Genomic DNA, 13,915 nt, shown 5'->3' on the forward strand with positions numbered 1-13,915 from the left:
GGGAGGAGCATAGCAAGCTTGGGGTGGGACACCTGCTTGCAGTGTGTGCTCTAAATTTCTTTCCATCTGTGTGCAGAATGAGTTTTGTTCTGGGCGGCAGTACCAAGGCTGTGTGTGAGCACAAATATTCAGAGTGGAACTTTCCAGATTCAATCTGAGCGGGATCTAAAATGAACTGAGTGGACATAAAAAAGATATAGAAATCAAATAAATAAATAAAAACTTGTGTGCATGCCTTAGAGGGAACACTGCCTGCTTGCCTCAAGTGCGCGCGCACACACACACACACACACACACACACACACACACACACACCTGCTACATTTTTCTTAAATCCTGCCCCCCCATCTTTGCTGCAGGAGCACCATATAGACATGGTGAAGCACAAAGTGTTTGTGGCAGCAGGCCCTTACTTTGGCTTCCATGCCAATAAAGTCACACGCTAGCCATGCATGAGAGTGAAGGGTGAGCCAGCACACTCCCCCACCCCCAATATTTGCCCCACCTTCTTCAGTTATAGCTATGCCTCTGCTGTCTAAGAAGCCTCTCTTGGGAGGGTTGGTGGTATTCCCGGTCCGTGGTGCCTCCTCCCTGTCTCCAGTCATCTATGCTCAGATGGTTTCAGGGACACAACCCCCATTCGCAGGATGTCATGGTCCATTGCAGGATGTGAGGATCAGAATGTAGCACATGTTGGTGCATGAATGCTCGCTGTTAATTCAGGAGGGCTGTGACTGCACATGGTAGCTCACTGATATTAATACAGGTAGCTAGGACAGAGCACTGCTCCAAGAACTCAGCTCTCAAGGTCAGAAAGCAGAGTGGAGGCAAAAGGCAAAGCAAAGTTCTTCCTAGTCCCATGATAGCCTATTGCCTCCAAGGCATAGGAGGGAGGGGTCGGTAGAAAAAAGATAGCAACAGAATGTTGACCAATGTGGGTCTTTGGTCCAACAGAAATAAAAAACAACCCACCCACCACATATAGTATTCTATAGATCCTAGTCTGTTATGAACATGAAAACCACAATTTTATTTTCACTACGTACATTGCAAACATGTGAAATCACAAGGATAAAAGTACTAATCAAATAAAATTCTATAGAATAATTATTCTGCCATTCCTATACATTCCAAAAATCTAATCAAAATAAAATTCACTAATCAAATAAAATTCTATAGAATAATTATTCTGCCATTCCTATACATTCCAAAAATCTAATCAAAATAAAATTCACTAATCAAATAAAATTCTATAGAATAATTATTCTGCCATTCCTATACATTCCAAAAATCTAATCAAAATAAAATTCACTAATCAAATAAAATTCCATAGAATAATTATACTGCCATTCTATACATTCAAAAATGTATGTTAAAAAGTGGACTGTAATTGTGCTTGTTGGAGCTTTGCCAAAAGTCTGTGCTCTTATTGTTGGAATAATTCCTCTGAAGAGTATGTAGTCAAAGTAGTTCCTTTATGCCAGCCAAAGTGTTTCGATCCTCCTGATCTTCCTCAGTGGCTTTTGGAGCAACCCTTGTATAGCTTCTTCCTCCACCACAGCACTATAGAAAAATCATACCATAAAGCTACTACACAGTATATTCATTCTTACTGAGCATCTTGAATTGTAATCTTAAATTACTGGCAATCCTATAGAATGAAGATGTAAATTGGGGAGTGATGTTATGAGGTGTTGACATGAAATGATCTTTTCTTTCTGCTTGATGTGCTTTGATGTAGATGGATTGTGGAACTAGCTATAATACATAGATTGCCAGGAATTATTCTTATGATATAAAACAGGGATTCTCAACGTTGGGTTCCCAGATGTTATTGGACTTCAATTCCCATAAGCCCCAAACAAAGGTCACTGGGGCTGGGGGTTATGGGAGCTGAAGTCCAATAACATTGGACCCAACGTTGAGAATCCCTGATATAAAACACCCTAAATGTTTGCAGAATTGGGTCCTTTTAAGAGTTATATGGTGATACCAATCTACAACAGCTGGGGTTAATTTGTTCACTGTACTATAGGACAATTAAATGCTAATATGGTTCTCAAAAATAGTCTTAGGTAGAGCAATATGTTTGAAAACACATTAAAAGTGATATCATTAGAAAATTGCTACCCCTGATTCAAATGCGAGTTATAACCTGGTAAATTTCATAAAGCTGCCATTTATTGTGTAGTACTGACAATTTAAGTATTCTGAAAACCCCTTAACAGAATGGAGAAGGAATGTTGGCTTGACTATTTGAGAGCTACATCAGAGTTGAGCATTTATGCTTACTATTTTCTGAAGGATACAATTCAATTCAAGGATACAGACTTAAAGTTTAAAAGTACTTTTCACTTGGAGAATGCCATGTATGTAATGATGTTTAACATTTATAAGTATGTATGTACAATTTCAGATGCTCAGCCCCATGTACAACACTTTACAGAGGTCTAGTCATCTGGAAGTTACCAGCAATATGTGCCACTGTTTGGAGGTCCTTTATCTCCAGAAATTTAACCTCCAACACAGGTGTTCCCAGCTCTTAGCCCACAAATACTCTGTTGGACTACAAATCCCACCAACCCCTGCCACAATGACCTTTGGAGGTGATGGGCATTGTGCTCCAACAGCATCTGGGACCCAAGGTCAGGAATCCCTGTCTTACTGATTACATCTTAATTCTCCACTTTCAGTGGCAGGACAGGTAAGCATCCACCAGATGCATTATTCGTATCTTTGCAAGTTCTCCCTGCTGAGTTTCTTTCCAAAGGATCATTTTCAATGAATACTACAACGGACTTCCTTTCAAATCCATGTAAGACGTGCAGCCCAATCCCATCTGTGTCTCCTCGAAAGGAAATCCAGCGCTGTTCAGCTGGGCTTACTCCGGAGTAGGAATAAGCTCCGTTTCACAAAACAGCGGGCGATGTTACTCCAAACGCACCCCTCTTAAAGCTGAGCTATTGTTGAGGAGAAAGTTGGAACCCCCTGACCATTACTTCCGAGTAGACCTCGCTAGCATCGAGCCGTGAGAGACCCCCTAATCAAGACTGTGAGCGTGTCAATTATCGGTTTCCCTCCCAGCGTGGGAGGTGGGACTGGGGGTGGGGAGGGGTCCTGGCTGCTGGAGGGGCGGGGATCGGGACCAGCCAGGCGGAGACGAGTTGCGGGATATCCAGTAAGTATATAAGGGCTGCTTGGGAGGGTTTGTCTTTCGAACAGCTTATCCGTACTAGTCAATGAGTGTCTTCCTAGAGAGGGAGGCTGGGTTTTAAAGAGCGAGAGGGAAGTTTTCTCGAGGAATCCTTGAGTGGGGCGGGCTGTGCTAGGGGGAGGGCTCTTGTGAACATCCTTGTCTTGTTGCTGGCTGCAAGGGGTGGTGGCAGCAGCAGCAGCACCGGTGGAGCTAGGGGTAAAGTGCATCATCTGGGTGGATGAGGCGCCGGACGGGGCGGATGCCAAGTTCTGTTGTGGAAACTGCAGTGCGCCCTCCTGTTGCTCCTCTGAGAAGGACCAACTAGACCAGACACAGTGCCCCACCGAGGAGGGCCTGGAGCAGGCGGTCACCAAAGGCCTGGAGCTGATTGGTACCCCACCTTCAGATGAATTTCTATGTAAGATGGTTGCTCTTGAAATGGTTGCCCCTCGTAAAAAATGTAGAGGGGTCCTTGGTGGTGGTGGTGGTGGTGGTGGTGGTGTACTGCTTTGCACTTTAAAAGTCTTCCAATGTGGTCCTGCCCACCAAAATAAAAATAAAAATAAATCCCCTGTCTCCAAAGGGGCTCAAAATCTTAAAACAGAATTTGGACATCAGCCATAGCTACTGTTCGGGAGCTAAACAGGGACACTGCTAAGTATAAGAGAATTGTCCCTCAAAACTGGTTTTCTTTGTGTAGTTACCAGGGTGTGAATGTGGTGGAGGGGGATTCTGATATATTTAGGAAACAGAGAAACATTCTCTGGCCCTCTCTCCTTCTACATGTTGAGTAGCTAAACTCCTGTCCCCATCTCTGAAATACTGGCTTGCCTCTTGGGTCCAGAATAACTCTCTCCTTGAGGCTTGGGCCACTTTCTTCCACATAGGCTTGCTGGAACTGGGCTGTGGTTAACTGGTCCCAAGAAACTAATATTCTATCATTCACATGGGGTCTTGGGGGATGCTCAGATCCCGTGAGAAGAAGTTGCCCAATGCTTCTTTGTAGACTTCCTGTTTTGATGCTTTATCTAGTCACCTAGTTTTAAGGGAGCTGAAGTTGCCCATTATTGAATTGCTGGACTCACAAAGGTCCACCATCTTAATCTTTTGGGTTGCTGGTGTGTATTAAGAGCTGAGGGTGCTAGCAAAAGAATAAAAGCCAGGAGCTGACGGCACGGTATATTTGGCAAGTATTCAATCACCCTCCTTGTCTTGCATAGGCTGTCCTGATACTTTCAAAGTAGAGTGATGATGGAGGTTGGGGGTTTAGGAATTAACCTCTTGAAATAGAAAGCAGGAAGTTGTCTGCTGTCTGAATCTGGGTTCAACTGTGTGGGTGTGGTCTAGTCCAGGGGTGGGCAGATGGTGGTTGAACTACTAGGAGAGGAGAGCTGGTCTTGTGGTAGCAAGCATGACTTGTCCCCATAGCTAAGCAGGGTCTGCCCTGGTTGCATATGAATGGGAGACTTGATGTGTGAGCACCACAAGATATTCCCCTCAGGGGATGGAGCTGCTCTGGGAAGAGCAGAAGGTTTCAAGTTCCCTCCCTGGCTTCTCCAAGATAGGGCTGAGAAAGATTCCTGCCTGCAACCTTGGAGAAGCTGCTGCTAGTCTGTGTAGACAATACTGAGCTAGATAGGCCAATGGTCTGACTCAGTATATGGCAGCTTCCTATGTTCCTAATGGGGAGGGGACCTCCTGGTGTGGCATGGAAGGAACAAAAGGCAGAAGCTCCAGGCTGGAGAGGTTATCTTCCCCAGATGTTATTGGACTTCAGCTCCCATAATCCCCAGCCAAAGGTAGCTAAGTCCAATAACGTTTGGGGACCCAGAATCCATGCCAAAGAGGCATTCTTGACTGACGAGCTGCTTCTTCTTTCAGTCTGGGCCATACCAGTGGCTGTCTTCAGCATTTTCGCATTCTACTGTGCAGCCCAGTATTACTATAAATGCTGCCAACTGAGAGCCCATAATGGCATCCTGCAGCGGGCACTGCTGCAAGAGGTTCTGCAGCAGAACCGCTGGTCTCCTCCACAACCTCCCCCCTACAGTACAGACCCACCACCCTCCTATAGCACTGAGGACACTTGCCCCACCTCTGCCTCCTCCCTGGTGGTGGAGGTGGTGATGATCATCGGTGCAGAAGATGCAACGGTCCCTGATTCCACCCCAGAGTCTGCCATGGAAACTGAGAACACTGCTCAGAGCCACCTTGCAAGATCAGCTCCACAGTTGTCTGGGGCTGAGGCAGCTCATGGTCCAGAACCTATCCCCTCTGCTCTCAAAAGTCTCGTCACTGGTCCCTATAGTGCTGAAGACACCCATGGCACCTCTGCTTCACCCCCTGCTCTGGACACTCCACCGGTTGAACTGGAGGAACCTGTTCCTTCTGCAAGGTGCTCTGTTGCTCTCTCCCACTCCAGTGGTGGGGATCTACCACCCTGTAACCCTGAGGAAGCCACTGGCCCTAGGGTCCTGAACCCTGAACTGGACAATGCCCCTGTTCTGGCAGTGGACATTCAGGACACAGTCACTCCTGGTCCCATCATGGAGCCTCCCTTGGAGACCGAAGACTCTCCTAGTCTAGCAAGACACGTACTTGGAGATCTTTGAAGATGTCAAGTATACCAGCTAAGGGACTCCATACTACATAGACCATAGCTTGATTTTTTAAAGATTTAGGATAACGAAGCAACTCTATAGGATTGTTTTTAACCGTGTATTGGCTAAACTGGCTAGTTTTAAGAAATGTAAACTACTTACCCAAGTTGTTCACTGTTTTGCAAACACTACACTGGCATATTTGTGGTGAGCATTAGTGCGAAGGGATTCACTCCATCCTCTGCTGTCCTAAATCAACCCAGCAGTTCAGGGAAACCTCTGCTGGACAACCATGAGGAGATCACTTTTGCTAGCTGAAGTGGGGGACTACTTGAGAGACAGGCAGGTGTTCAATGCCAACCCCTTCTCCTTGCCCACAGGAAGCATGTTGGCTGGATCTGAGCCTCCTATGCCCCTTCCCACTTCCCCTACAATTGCATGGCAGTCTTTTGAATGCTGTGCCCTAACATACAAGTGCACAGTTAATGCTACCCTGCTCCCATTCAAATGCAACATTTGAAGGGGTTTCTCTAGCTCTTCTGGAAGGTCCTGTCTCAAAAGGAAAGCGTGTGTGTGTGTGTGTGTGTGCTTTGTCTGCAATAATGTTATAGGAGAGAAGGAATGGATAGCAAAATGGTGCAAGGCAACACCTTCCCTTGGGGACAGAAGAGGCTAGCTAGGCCTGTCCATTGGCTTGCAACCCAAAGACCCATGAACATGGAAAAGCATAGATGTTCTCCTTGAGATGAGCAATATTGCCAGTGGGGAAACCCGGTAGGCCAGGCAAGACCTTGGTGTATTTTTCTCCAGTGTGAATGTATTTTAGGCTGTCTTACCTATGATGAATTTTGTGTAGTGTCCTTTCTCCCAAACACTCTGTGTGCTTGTGACTGTTCCTAGTTGAGATTTTAATATCCAGGTAAGCCAGGGCAATGTATATTTAGTTTCCATGGGGTAGGATGCCACATGGTAGACTGAGCTAAGACTTTTTAAAAAACTCGACAACTGTATATAACCACGTGTGTGTATTAACCCTGAAGAGGTAACAGGCCAAAGGCAGTGTAGGCCTCCTGAGAGGAATGCTTCTGCGATGAGAAGCCCTTGAGCACAGACACTGGTCAAATGTATGTACCAATTTATCACTAAATTTTGTGTGGAGTACTCTGATATTTGTCTCTTATAATGACCATCTCTCTTTCTGAGTATATTTATTTTATTTAACATATTTTTATACCGCCCAAAATGTATGTCTCTGGGCTATAGACTAATGGGAGTATATAGAAACATCAGTACAAGCCCAATGGAAGAGTTGAACAGTCAGTTGTCAGATTTCTAGAGGCACCTTCTTCTCCTCTCACCCCCACAAGCTTCTACTTTTAGTTTTCCCCATGCCACCAGCAAGCCCCAGAAGAAGGGGCACAGCTATAATTGCCCCGATGGGTTTAATGAACCAAGGCCCCTAGATCCTGAGGCCCCCCTCCCTATTTTCTTCATTATCTCCCTCACTCAGAGGGGCCACCAAGTAGCGAGTTGAACATGGCCCCCTCTCCCCTAGCTACACCCCTGCCCAGGATGCCTGCCCTTTCAACATTATTATTTCTTATTTACACAGTCAGACAGGTGTTCTTGACTGGTTTGATCCAGACATCGAGTCCTTCCTTATCATTAGTATTGATGATAAAATTCAGCCATCTCAGGTCCTTGGGAAGGACCTCCCAATCACAATCATGCAAGAGGGGGAGGAATGGATAGCAATGTCTAATACCTTTGGACAAAACATCTTCCTTCATGGACAGAGGCCACGGTTAGGCCTGTGCTATTGGCTTGTCAACCAAAGAGCACTGAATATGGTACAGCATAGATGCCATCTCGGAAACAGGCTCCTTAAATATTGCCAGTGAAGTTTAACTTCTGTGGAACTGTCCTGTGGAAAACTTGGGTGGGTATCACCTTGGTATACATACTTTCTCTAAAGTGAATGTCCTTTAGGTTGGCTTACCTACCAAGATTTCTGTATTGGTGACTGTTCTTGTTGGAGATTAAAGGTTTGCTTGGCTATCATGGGGTGGTCTGGTACTCAACCAAAAGCTTTTTAAATTTTTTTTAAAAAAATACAAAACTTGATCATGATCCACTCATGTGTATTGACCTTGAAGAGGTAAGGGGCAAACAGCAGTGTAACCTCATGAGATGGATACTTCTGCAATGTTTCTGTGCTAAACAGCTTCTCTTTTAAAACCAATGTACCAAATACCAATAAAAATGTGTGGAGTACTCTGACCCTTTTTGCCCCTTGTAATGGCTCCCTTACTAGCCACCTACTGATGCAGTGAGGAAATGGCTTGACTAGCAAGCCAGAGGTTGCCAGTTCAAATCCCCGCTGGTCTGTTTCCCAGACTATGGGAAACTCCTTTATTTGGCAGCAGCGATATAGGAAGGTGCTGAAAGGCATCATCTCATACTGTGCAGGAGGAGGCAATGGTAACCCCCTCCTGTATTCTACCAAAGACAACCACAGGGCTCTGTGGCTGCCAGGAGTCGACACCAACTTGAAGGCACACTTTACCTTTATTGGGAAGGTTCCCAGTTTCCTCCCTGCTGTAGAATCCAAGGGAAAGAGTTGTGGTATGCAAGGACAAAGCAGTGGAGTGGAATCAGGAATATTAGTAGTTCAATGAAATAGAGGTTATGTACAGAGAAGCAAGTGCAGGCTCTTGCTGCCAGCTCTTAACCTCTCCTCTCCTCTTCTCCAGAACAACAAGTAACTAAAGCCCCATTCAAAAGCTGGCCTAGGTTGTGAAATGGATTAACCCAGGGGTTCTTAACCTTGGGCCCCCAGATGTTGATGGACTACAACTCCCATCACCCCAACCATCTCCATTGTGGCTGGGGATGATGGGAGTTGTAGTCCATCAACATCTGGGGGGCCAAGGTTAAGAAACCCTGGATTGACCAAAAACACCACACCTGGCATCAGACTGCAAGATAGGGCGGAGAGAGGTTCCTGGCCTGCCCGAAACCTTGGAGAAGCCACTGACAGTCTGTGTAGACAATACTGAGTTAGATGGACCAATGGTCTGACTCGGTATATGGCAGCTTCCGATGTCTCTGTGTCTGCAATTCTACAGTGTAGTCGTGGAGACCGAGGGGAAAACAAGCATGTACCAACATCCCCAAGACAGTGTATAGCAATCACATGCAGTGAATCTCTCTGATGTCCCCACAGCTTAGTCTGTGGGATTCACATGCCCATGAGTTTCACCTCACCACCCCATGGAAACAGAATGCTTTTCTTTGGTCTAACCCCGCAGAGTTTTCCATGTACTTGTATTTCCTACTTCAGGGATTCCCGGCCAAATCCCTGAATACTGGGGACTGATATCCTCCTTGAGATATTTTTAAATGAAAGGTGGTATAGAAATCTAACAACAACTAACTAAATATTGTTACAACTCCTTTCACATGAAAGACATAGGAACATAGGAAGCTGCTATATACTGAGTCAGACCATTGGTCCATCTAGCTCAGTATTGTCTACACAGACTGGTAGTGGCTTCTCCCAGGTTTCAGGCACGTCAGGAATCTCTCTCAGCCCTATCTTCCAGATGCCAGGAAGGGCACTTGGAACCTTCTGCTCTTCCCAGAGCAGCTCCATCCCCTTAAGGGGAACATCTTCCAGTGCTCACACTTCTAGTCTCCCATTCATATGCAACCAGAGTGGACCCTGCTTAGCTAAGGGGACAAGTCATGCTTGCTGCCACCAGACCAGCTCTTCTCTGGTCTTGACCACTGTTGTCAAGACCACTGTGGCGGCTTGGGAGGATGGAGGACTGACATCAGGACCCCTGTTGGGATCCCCTCCCCTGCATTTTTATTCTCCTCTGGGAGCTACAGCCAAGCAAACATTGACTGGGTGCCTCCTTATCATGGCAAGATCAACACTGTCCCTGTTGAATATCTTCCCATTCCCAATGGATCATTTTCGATCAATTCAGCAGGGCTCCCTTCCAATAGCAATAGCAATAGCACTTACATTTATATACCGCTCTATAGCCGGAGCTCTCTAAGCTGTTTACAATGATTTAGCATATTGCCCCCAACATTCTGGGTACTCATTTTACCGACCTCGGAAGGATGGAAGGCTGAGTCAACCTTGAGCCCCGGTCAGGATTGAACTTGTAACCTTCTGGTTACAGGGCGGCAGTTTTACCACTGCGCCACCAGGGGCTCCTTCCAAGTCAGCGTCACACCTGCAGCCCCACCCCATGCCTGTCTCCTCGGATGAAAATCCAACTCGGCTTAACGGGGCTTACTCCCGAGTATCCTTATACAACTTACTTAGAAATAAGCCCCTTTAAACATTATAGGGGTTGTTTCTAAGAGTAGCCCATCTTCGGCTGGTGCGCTTGTAATTTAGGAGTGAGTCTCCCCGGCTGGGTTTTTTCCCCTTACTTCCGAGTAGACATGGCTAAGTGGAGGCTGTTAGAGGACCGCTAGTCAAGAGACGGAGAGCGCTTTCAATCCTCGATTTCCCTCAAGAGCCATGTAGGCTGGCACGTGAGGCGGGAATGCTGCGAGTGCGGCGTTAATGGACGGGCGGGGATCGGGACCAGCCAGCTGGGAGTGATGATTTGCCTCGTCAAGTGCTGTATATAAAGGCGGGTTAGAGGAGCTGGACTTCAGGGTAGCTTTGGTAAACAAAGCTAGTTAATTTTGTTTCTCAGACACGGAGTTTTGGCTTTAGCTCGTGAGGACAGTGCTTTCTCAACTCCTTGTTTGGAGAGCGGAGTTGTGCTATGGGAAGGGCTCTTGGAAGCATCCTTATCTTCTTGCTCGTTGTAGGGGTTGCTAGGAGCTCTGGTGGGGCTGAGGGCAACGACTTGTGCCCGGGACTGACAGATGGGGCGTTGGCAGAATCCTTCCAGGGTCCTGGACGGCTCAACGAGGCTAACGCCAAGTTCTGTTGTGGAACCTGCAGCGCCCCCTACTGGTGCTCCTCTGAAGATGCCCGGCTGGACCAGACACAGTGCCTCACTGCTGGACAGCTGAAAGTGACCTCTGAGATTATCCTAGAACAAGTCACCACTGAAGTCCCAGGTCAAGCACCTGATCTATGCTCAGACAAATTCCCAAGTAAGATGGCTGTATCCCCCCCACCTGCTCTTGGGTAACCTAGAAGTGGTCCTGATCAGAGCGATAATATTTCCACAATAGGGAAAACTCTCACTCTTCAAAGGGTTCACACAGCCTGAAAAGACACGGCAGATCCCAGTTAAAGCTGCTGGGGGTGGATTGGGACTATTGCTCTCCCTTGCTAAAATGTAATGATGTGCCACTGGAAATGTGGCCCCTTGGGCTAGTGACGAGGGGTTAAAAAGAAAGGGCATCTAGTCGAGTTAAGAAAACGGAGAGCTTATGAGAAAGCATCCAAGCAGAGGAGTTCTGAAACTTAGTGGTGAGCTGGAAGGAACAAAAGACAGCAGTAAGAGGGCAGGGAGGTGGGATCTCTAGAGGCATCTGACAACTGATAGGCCTTTTTCTTTTCCCCAGCATGGGTGATTATCCTGATCTTCTTCCTTGGCATGTTTCCTGGTGTGGTGTTACCTTATGCTTTGCGCTGTTGTTATCGGCGATTCTGGCTGGACTATGAGGACCTCTCACAGGCTGAACAGCAGCTCCCACCTGAGGAGATTCAACCCCCTCAAACAGGTTCTGTAGCTGCACACCTGCCTAGTGTTCAGGACCCTTACTATCCTTCTGCCTCATCCTTATTGGAAAACAGAAGTGTTCCAGGCACTGGGTCTGTGAATCCTGTATATCAAGCAGGTGGAGTGACCAACTCTAAGCCAGCTGTTTCTCATGATGCAACTGCTCCTAGTTCCAGCTCGGGGCCTATCTTGGAAGTGGAGAACTGCTCTTCAGTTAAGGCTTCACCATCGCCTGATGCTGAGGCAGCTCATGGTCCAGAAATGGACCCATCTGCCCAGGAAGGTCTTCCTGCTCCTGCCTCCATTGATGATCCACCACCCTGTAATCCTGAGGGAGCTCCTGGTCCTGGGATTCTGCCTCCTGCACTGGACAATCCCCCTGACGGGCAATGGAGCATTTGTCTGGTAGAAATCCCAGAGGATGAAGGGGGCACAGAGTTGTCCTTGGTCTAGCAAGTCACGAACTTGGAGATCCTCCCCGGAAGATGCCAAGTACACCAGCTACAGAACACCGCACCTCATATTTGTAACTCTCTTTTTAAGAATAGCTTTTAAGAGTGTATTGATTTTTTTTTAAATGAGCCAGTTTAGCCAACTACTTGCCCAACGTTATTCTTTACCATTCTATGAACACACCACTGGCACATGTGTGGTGAGCATTTGTGAGGAAGGATTCACTCCATCCTCTGCTCCCCCAAATCCATGTAGCAGTTTCAAGAACCTCTGGACCTGAGGTCATTGACTGCTCTAAATGAAGTGGGGTCTGGGTTGAGAAAAAGAGGGTGAACATCAACCCATTCTCCTTCATCACTGGAAGCATGTTGGCTGGACACGATCCTGGTGTTCCCCTTACTACTTCCCCCAGATTGCTTGGCAGAAAAATGTCCTGCCCTTAAAATACAAATGCACAGTTACTGCAACTTGCCTTGTCCTGTTGCTCACATGTTGAATGGCCTCTCTAATTTTGCTGGAAGGCTCTTTCTCTAAAGGAAAACAGGGTTGTGTTTTTCCACAACAGTGACAGAGAAGTGAAAGCATGGATGACTCTGTGTTACCTTTATAGGCCAAGGCAAGAGCCAAGCCTGTATTAACAGCTTGTCTCCCAGAGAGCCCTGAATATGGTAAAGCACAGATGTTTCTGAAATGATCTTTTTAACGATTGCCAGATAAAATATGCCACAGTCTTCTTGAACTGTCCTATAGGTAGGCAACGCCTGACTTGCCTCTGAAGAACTCTGCTTATGTGACGGTTGTATTTGAGACTGAATGTTGGCTTTGGTTCTTGTGGGTTATTGGCCACACGGTATACCAACCAAAGGCATTTTTGAAAACTTGACAACTGTTTGACTATTTATGTATTAACCCTGAAGAGGTAACAGGCAAACGGCAGTGTGTACCTTCTGAGACGGATGCTTCTAGGATGAGAAGCAGTTTAGCACAGACTTGTCAAATGTATGTACCAAATCACGAATAAATGTTTGTGTGTGCCGAGTACTTGACCACGTGTGTGCCTCCTTTAATGAATCTCTCTCTCTCTCTCTCTCTCTCTCTCTCTCTCTCTCTGACTCCATGCTTTTTTTGGCCAAGGCTTTCGCCTTCTTGATTAGCCTTTCTGCTTTGAGCATCTCTGTCTCTGCACTTCTGGGCCCTAGCATGTTGAAGATGGGCAGGCTGATGCTTGGAGACAAAGTTGGTGTGTGGGGTGACTGTAAGGGCTAAGAATAGGGGTGCTTGATCCTTCACTACAGGCTGCTTCTCCCAACCAGTATTCTAAACCGGATCAATAAAATGGACTAAAGAGAGGATTTTATTTGTGGGCCTCAAAATGGCACTTCTTTCCACGCTGATCTACCAGTCGAGATTGGCAGGTCGACCAGCCCTCCAAGGTTGGCTGATGCACTAAGTCCAGGGTGGAGTGTTGGTCTTCCTGCCAGTCCCAATTGGTAGACAGTTCTCCTGGTTTTCTGGGGAGAGTTGGTCTACCAATTGGGGGGTAGACCAGGCCTGCTCAACTTAAGCCCCTCCAGCTGTTTTTGAGCTGCAGTGGCCAATAGCCAGGGCTTATGGGAATTGTAGACCAGCACCTACAAGAGGGCTGAAGTTGAGCAGCCCTGGGGTAGACCAACCCTCTGCTCTGGTCTAGACCTGGTGCATCAGCCCACCTTGGAGGGCTGGTCTACCCGCCAATCCCAACTGGTAGAACAGCTTTCTGTGGAAAGAAGTGCCCTTTTGAGACCCATTTCCCCAGCAAAATGGGCCTCAAAACGGCACCCGAATCAACCCGGGTGGAAGTGGGGGTGATTTGTCGAGGCACCTGGCCAATCCAGCTGCTTTCAACTAATCAGTTGGAGAGTGGGGTCTGCAGTTCAATTCCTGCACACAGAAGAGCGCACGCTCCCTGCACACTTTTC

At 47.0% G+C, this 13,915-nt stretch overlaps 2 protein-coding genes across 2 annotated transcripts; both read left to right on the forward strand.

Annotated features, from left to right (window-relative positions):
* Positions 1–448: 448 nt before the first annotated feature.
* LOC128335573 (uncharacterized) lies at positions 449–6,963 on the forward strand. Its single transcript, XM_053274100.1, has 4 exons — positions 449–465; positions 2,694–2,704; positions 3,375–3,587; positions 5,078–6,963. The coding sequence occupies exons 1-4, from the start codon at positions 449–451 to the stop codon at positions 5,806–5,808; spliced, it is 972 nt and encodes a 323-aa protein (XP_053130075.1). The 3' UTR covers positions 5,809–6,963.
* Positions 6,964–10,412: 3,449 nt separating this feature from the next.
* Positions 10,413–12,998, forward strand: LOC128335334 (uncharacterized). The gene is made up of 2 exons (XM_053273370.1): positions 10,413–10,929; positions 11,347–12,998. The coding sequence occupies exons 1-2, from the start codon at positions 10,593–10,595 to the stop codon at positions 11,955–11,957; spliced, it is 948 nt and encodes a 315-aa protein (XP_053129345.1). The 5' UTR covers positions 10,413–10,592; the 3' UTR covers positions 11,958–12,998.
* The last annotated feature ends 917 nt before the right edge of the window (positions 12,999–13,915 follow it).

This window comes from Hemicordylus capensis, chromosome 11, assembly GCF_027244095.1.
Source record: "Hemicordylus capensis ecotype Gifberg chromosome 11, rHemCap1.1.pri, whole genome shotgun sequence".
Lineage (NCBI taxonomy): Eukaryota > Metazoa > Chordata > Lepidosauria > Squamata > Cordylidae > Hemicordylus > Hemicordylus capensis.

What these genes read in the sequence shown, in the direction of transcription:
- LOC128335573 (XM_053274100.1), top strand. An exon ending in CAAAGGCCTGGAGCTGATTG is followed by an intron (nt 3,588 to 5,077) that starts GTACCCCACCTT and finishes TTCTTCTTTCAG; the next exon opens with TCTGGGCCATACCAGTGGCT.
- LOC128335334 (XM_053273370.1), top strand. Translation starts at nt 10,593, where the DNA reads ATGGGAAGGGCTCTTGGAAGCATCCTTATCTTCTTGCTCGTTGTAGGG. An exon ending in ATGCTCAGACAAATTCCCAA is followed by an intron (nt 10,930 to 11,346) that starts GTAAGATGGCTG and finishes TCTTTTCCCCAG; the next exon opens with CATGGGTGATTATCCTGATC.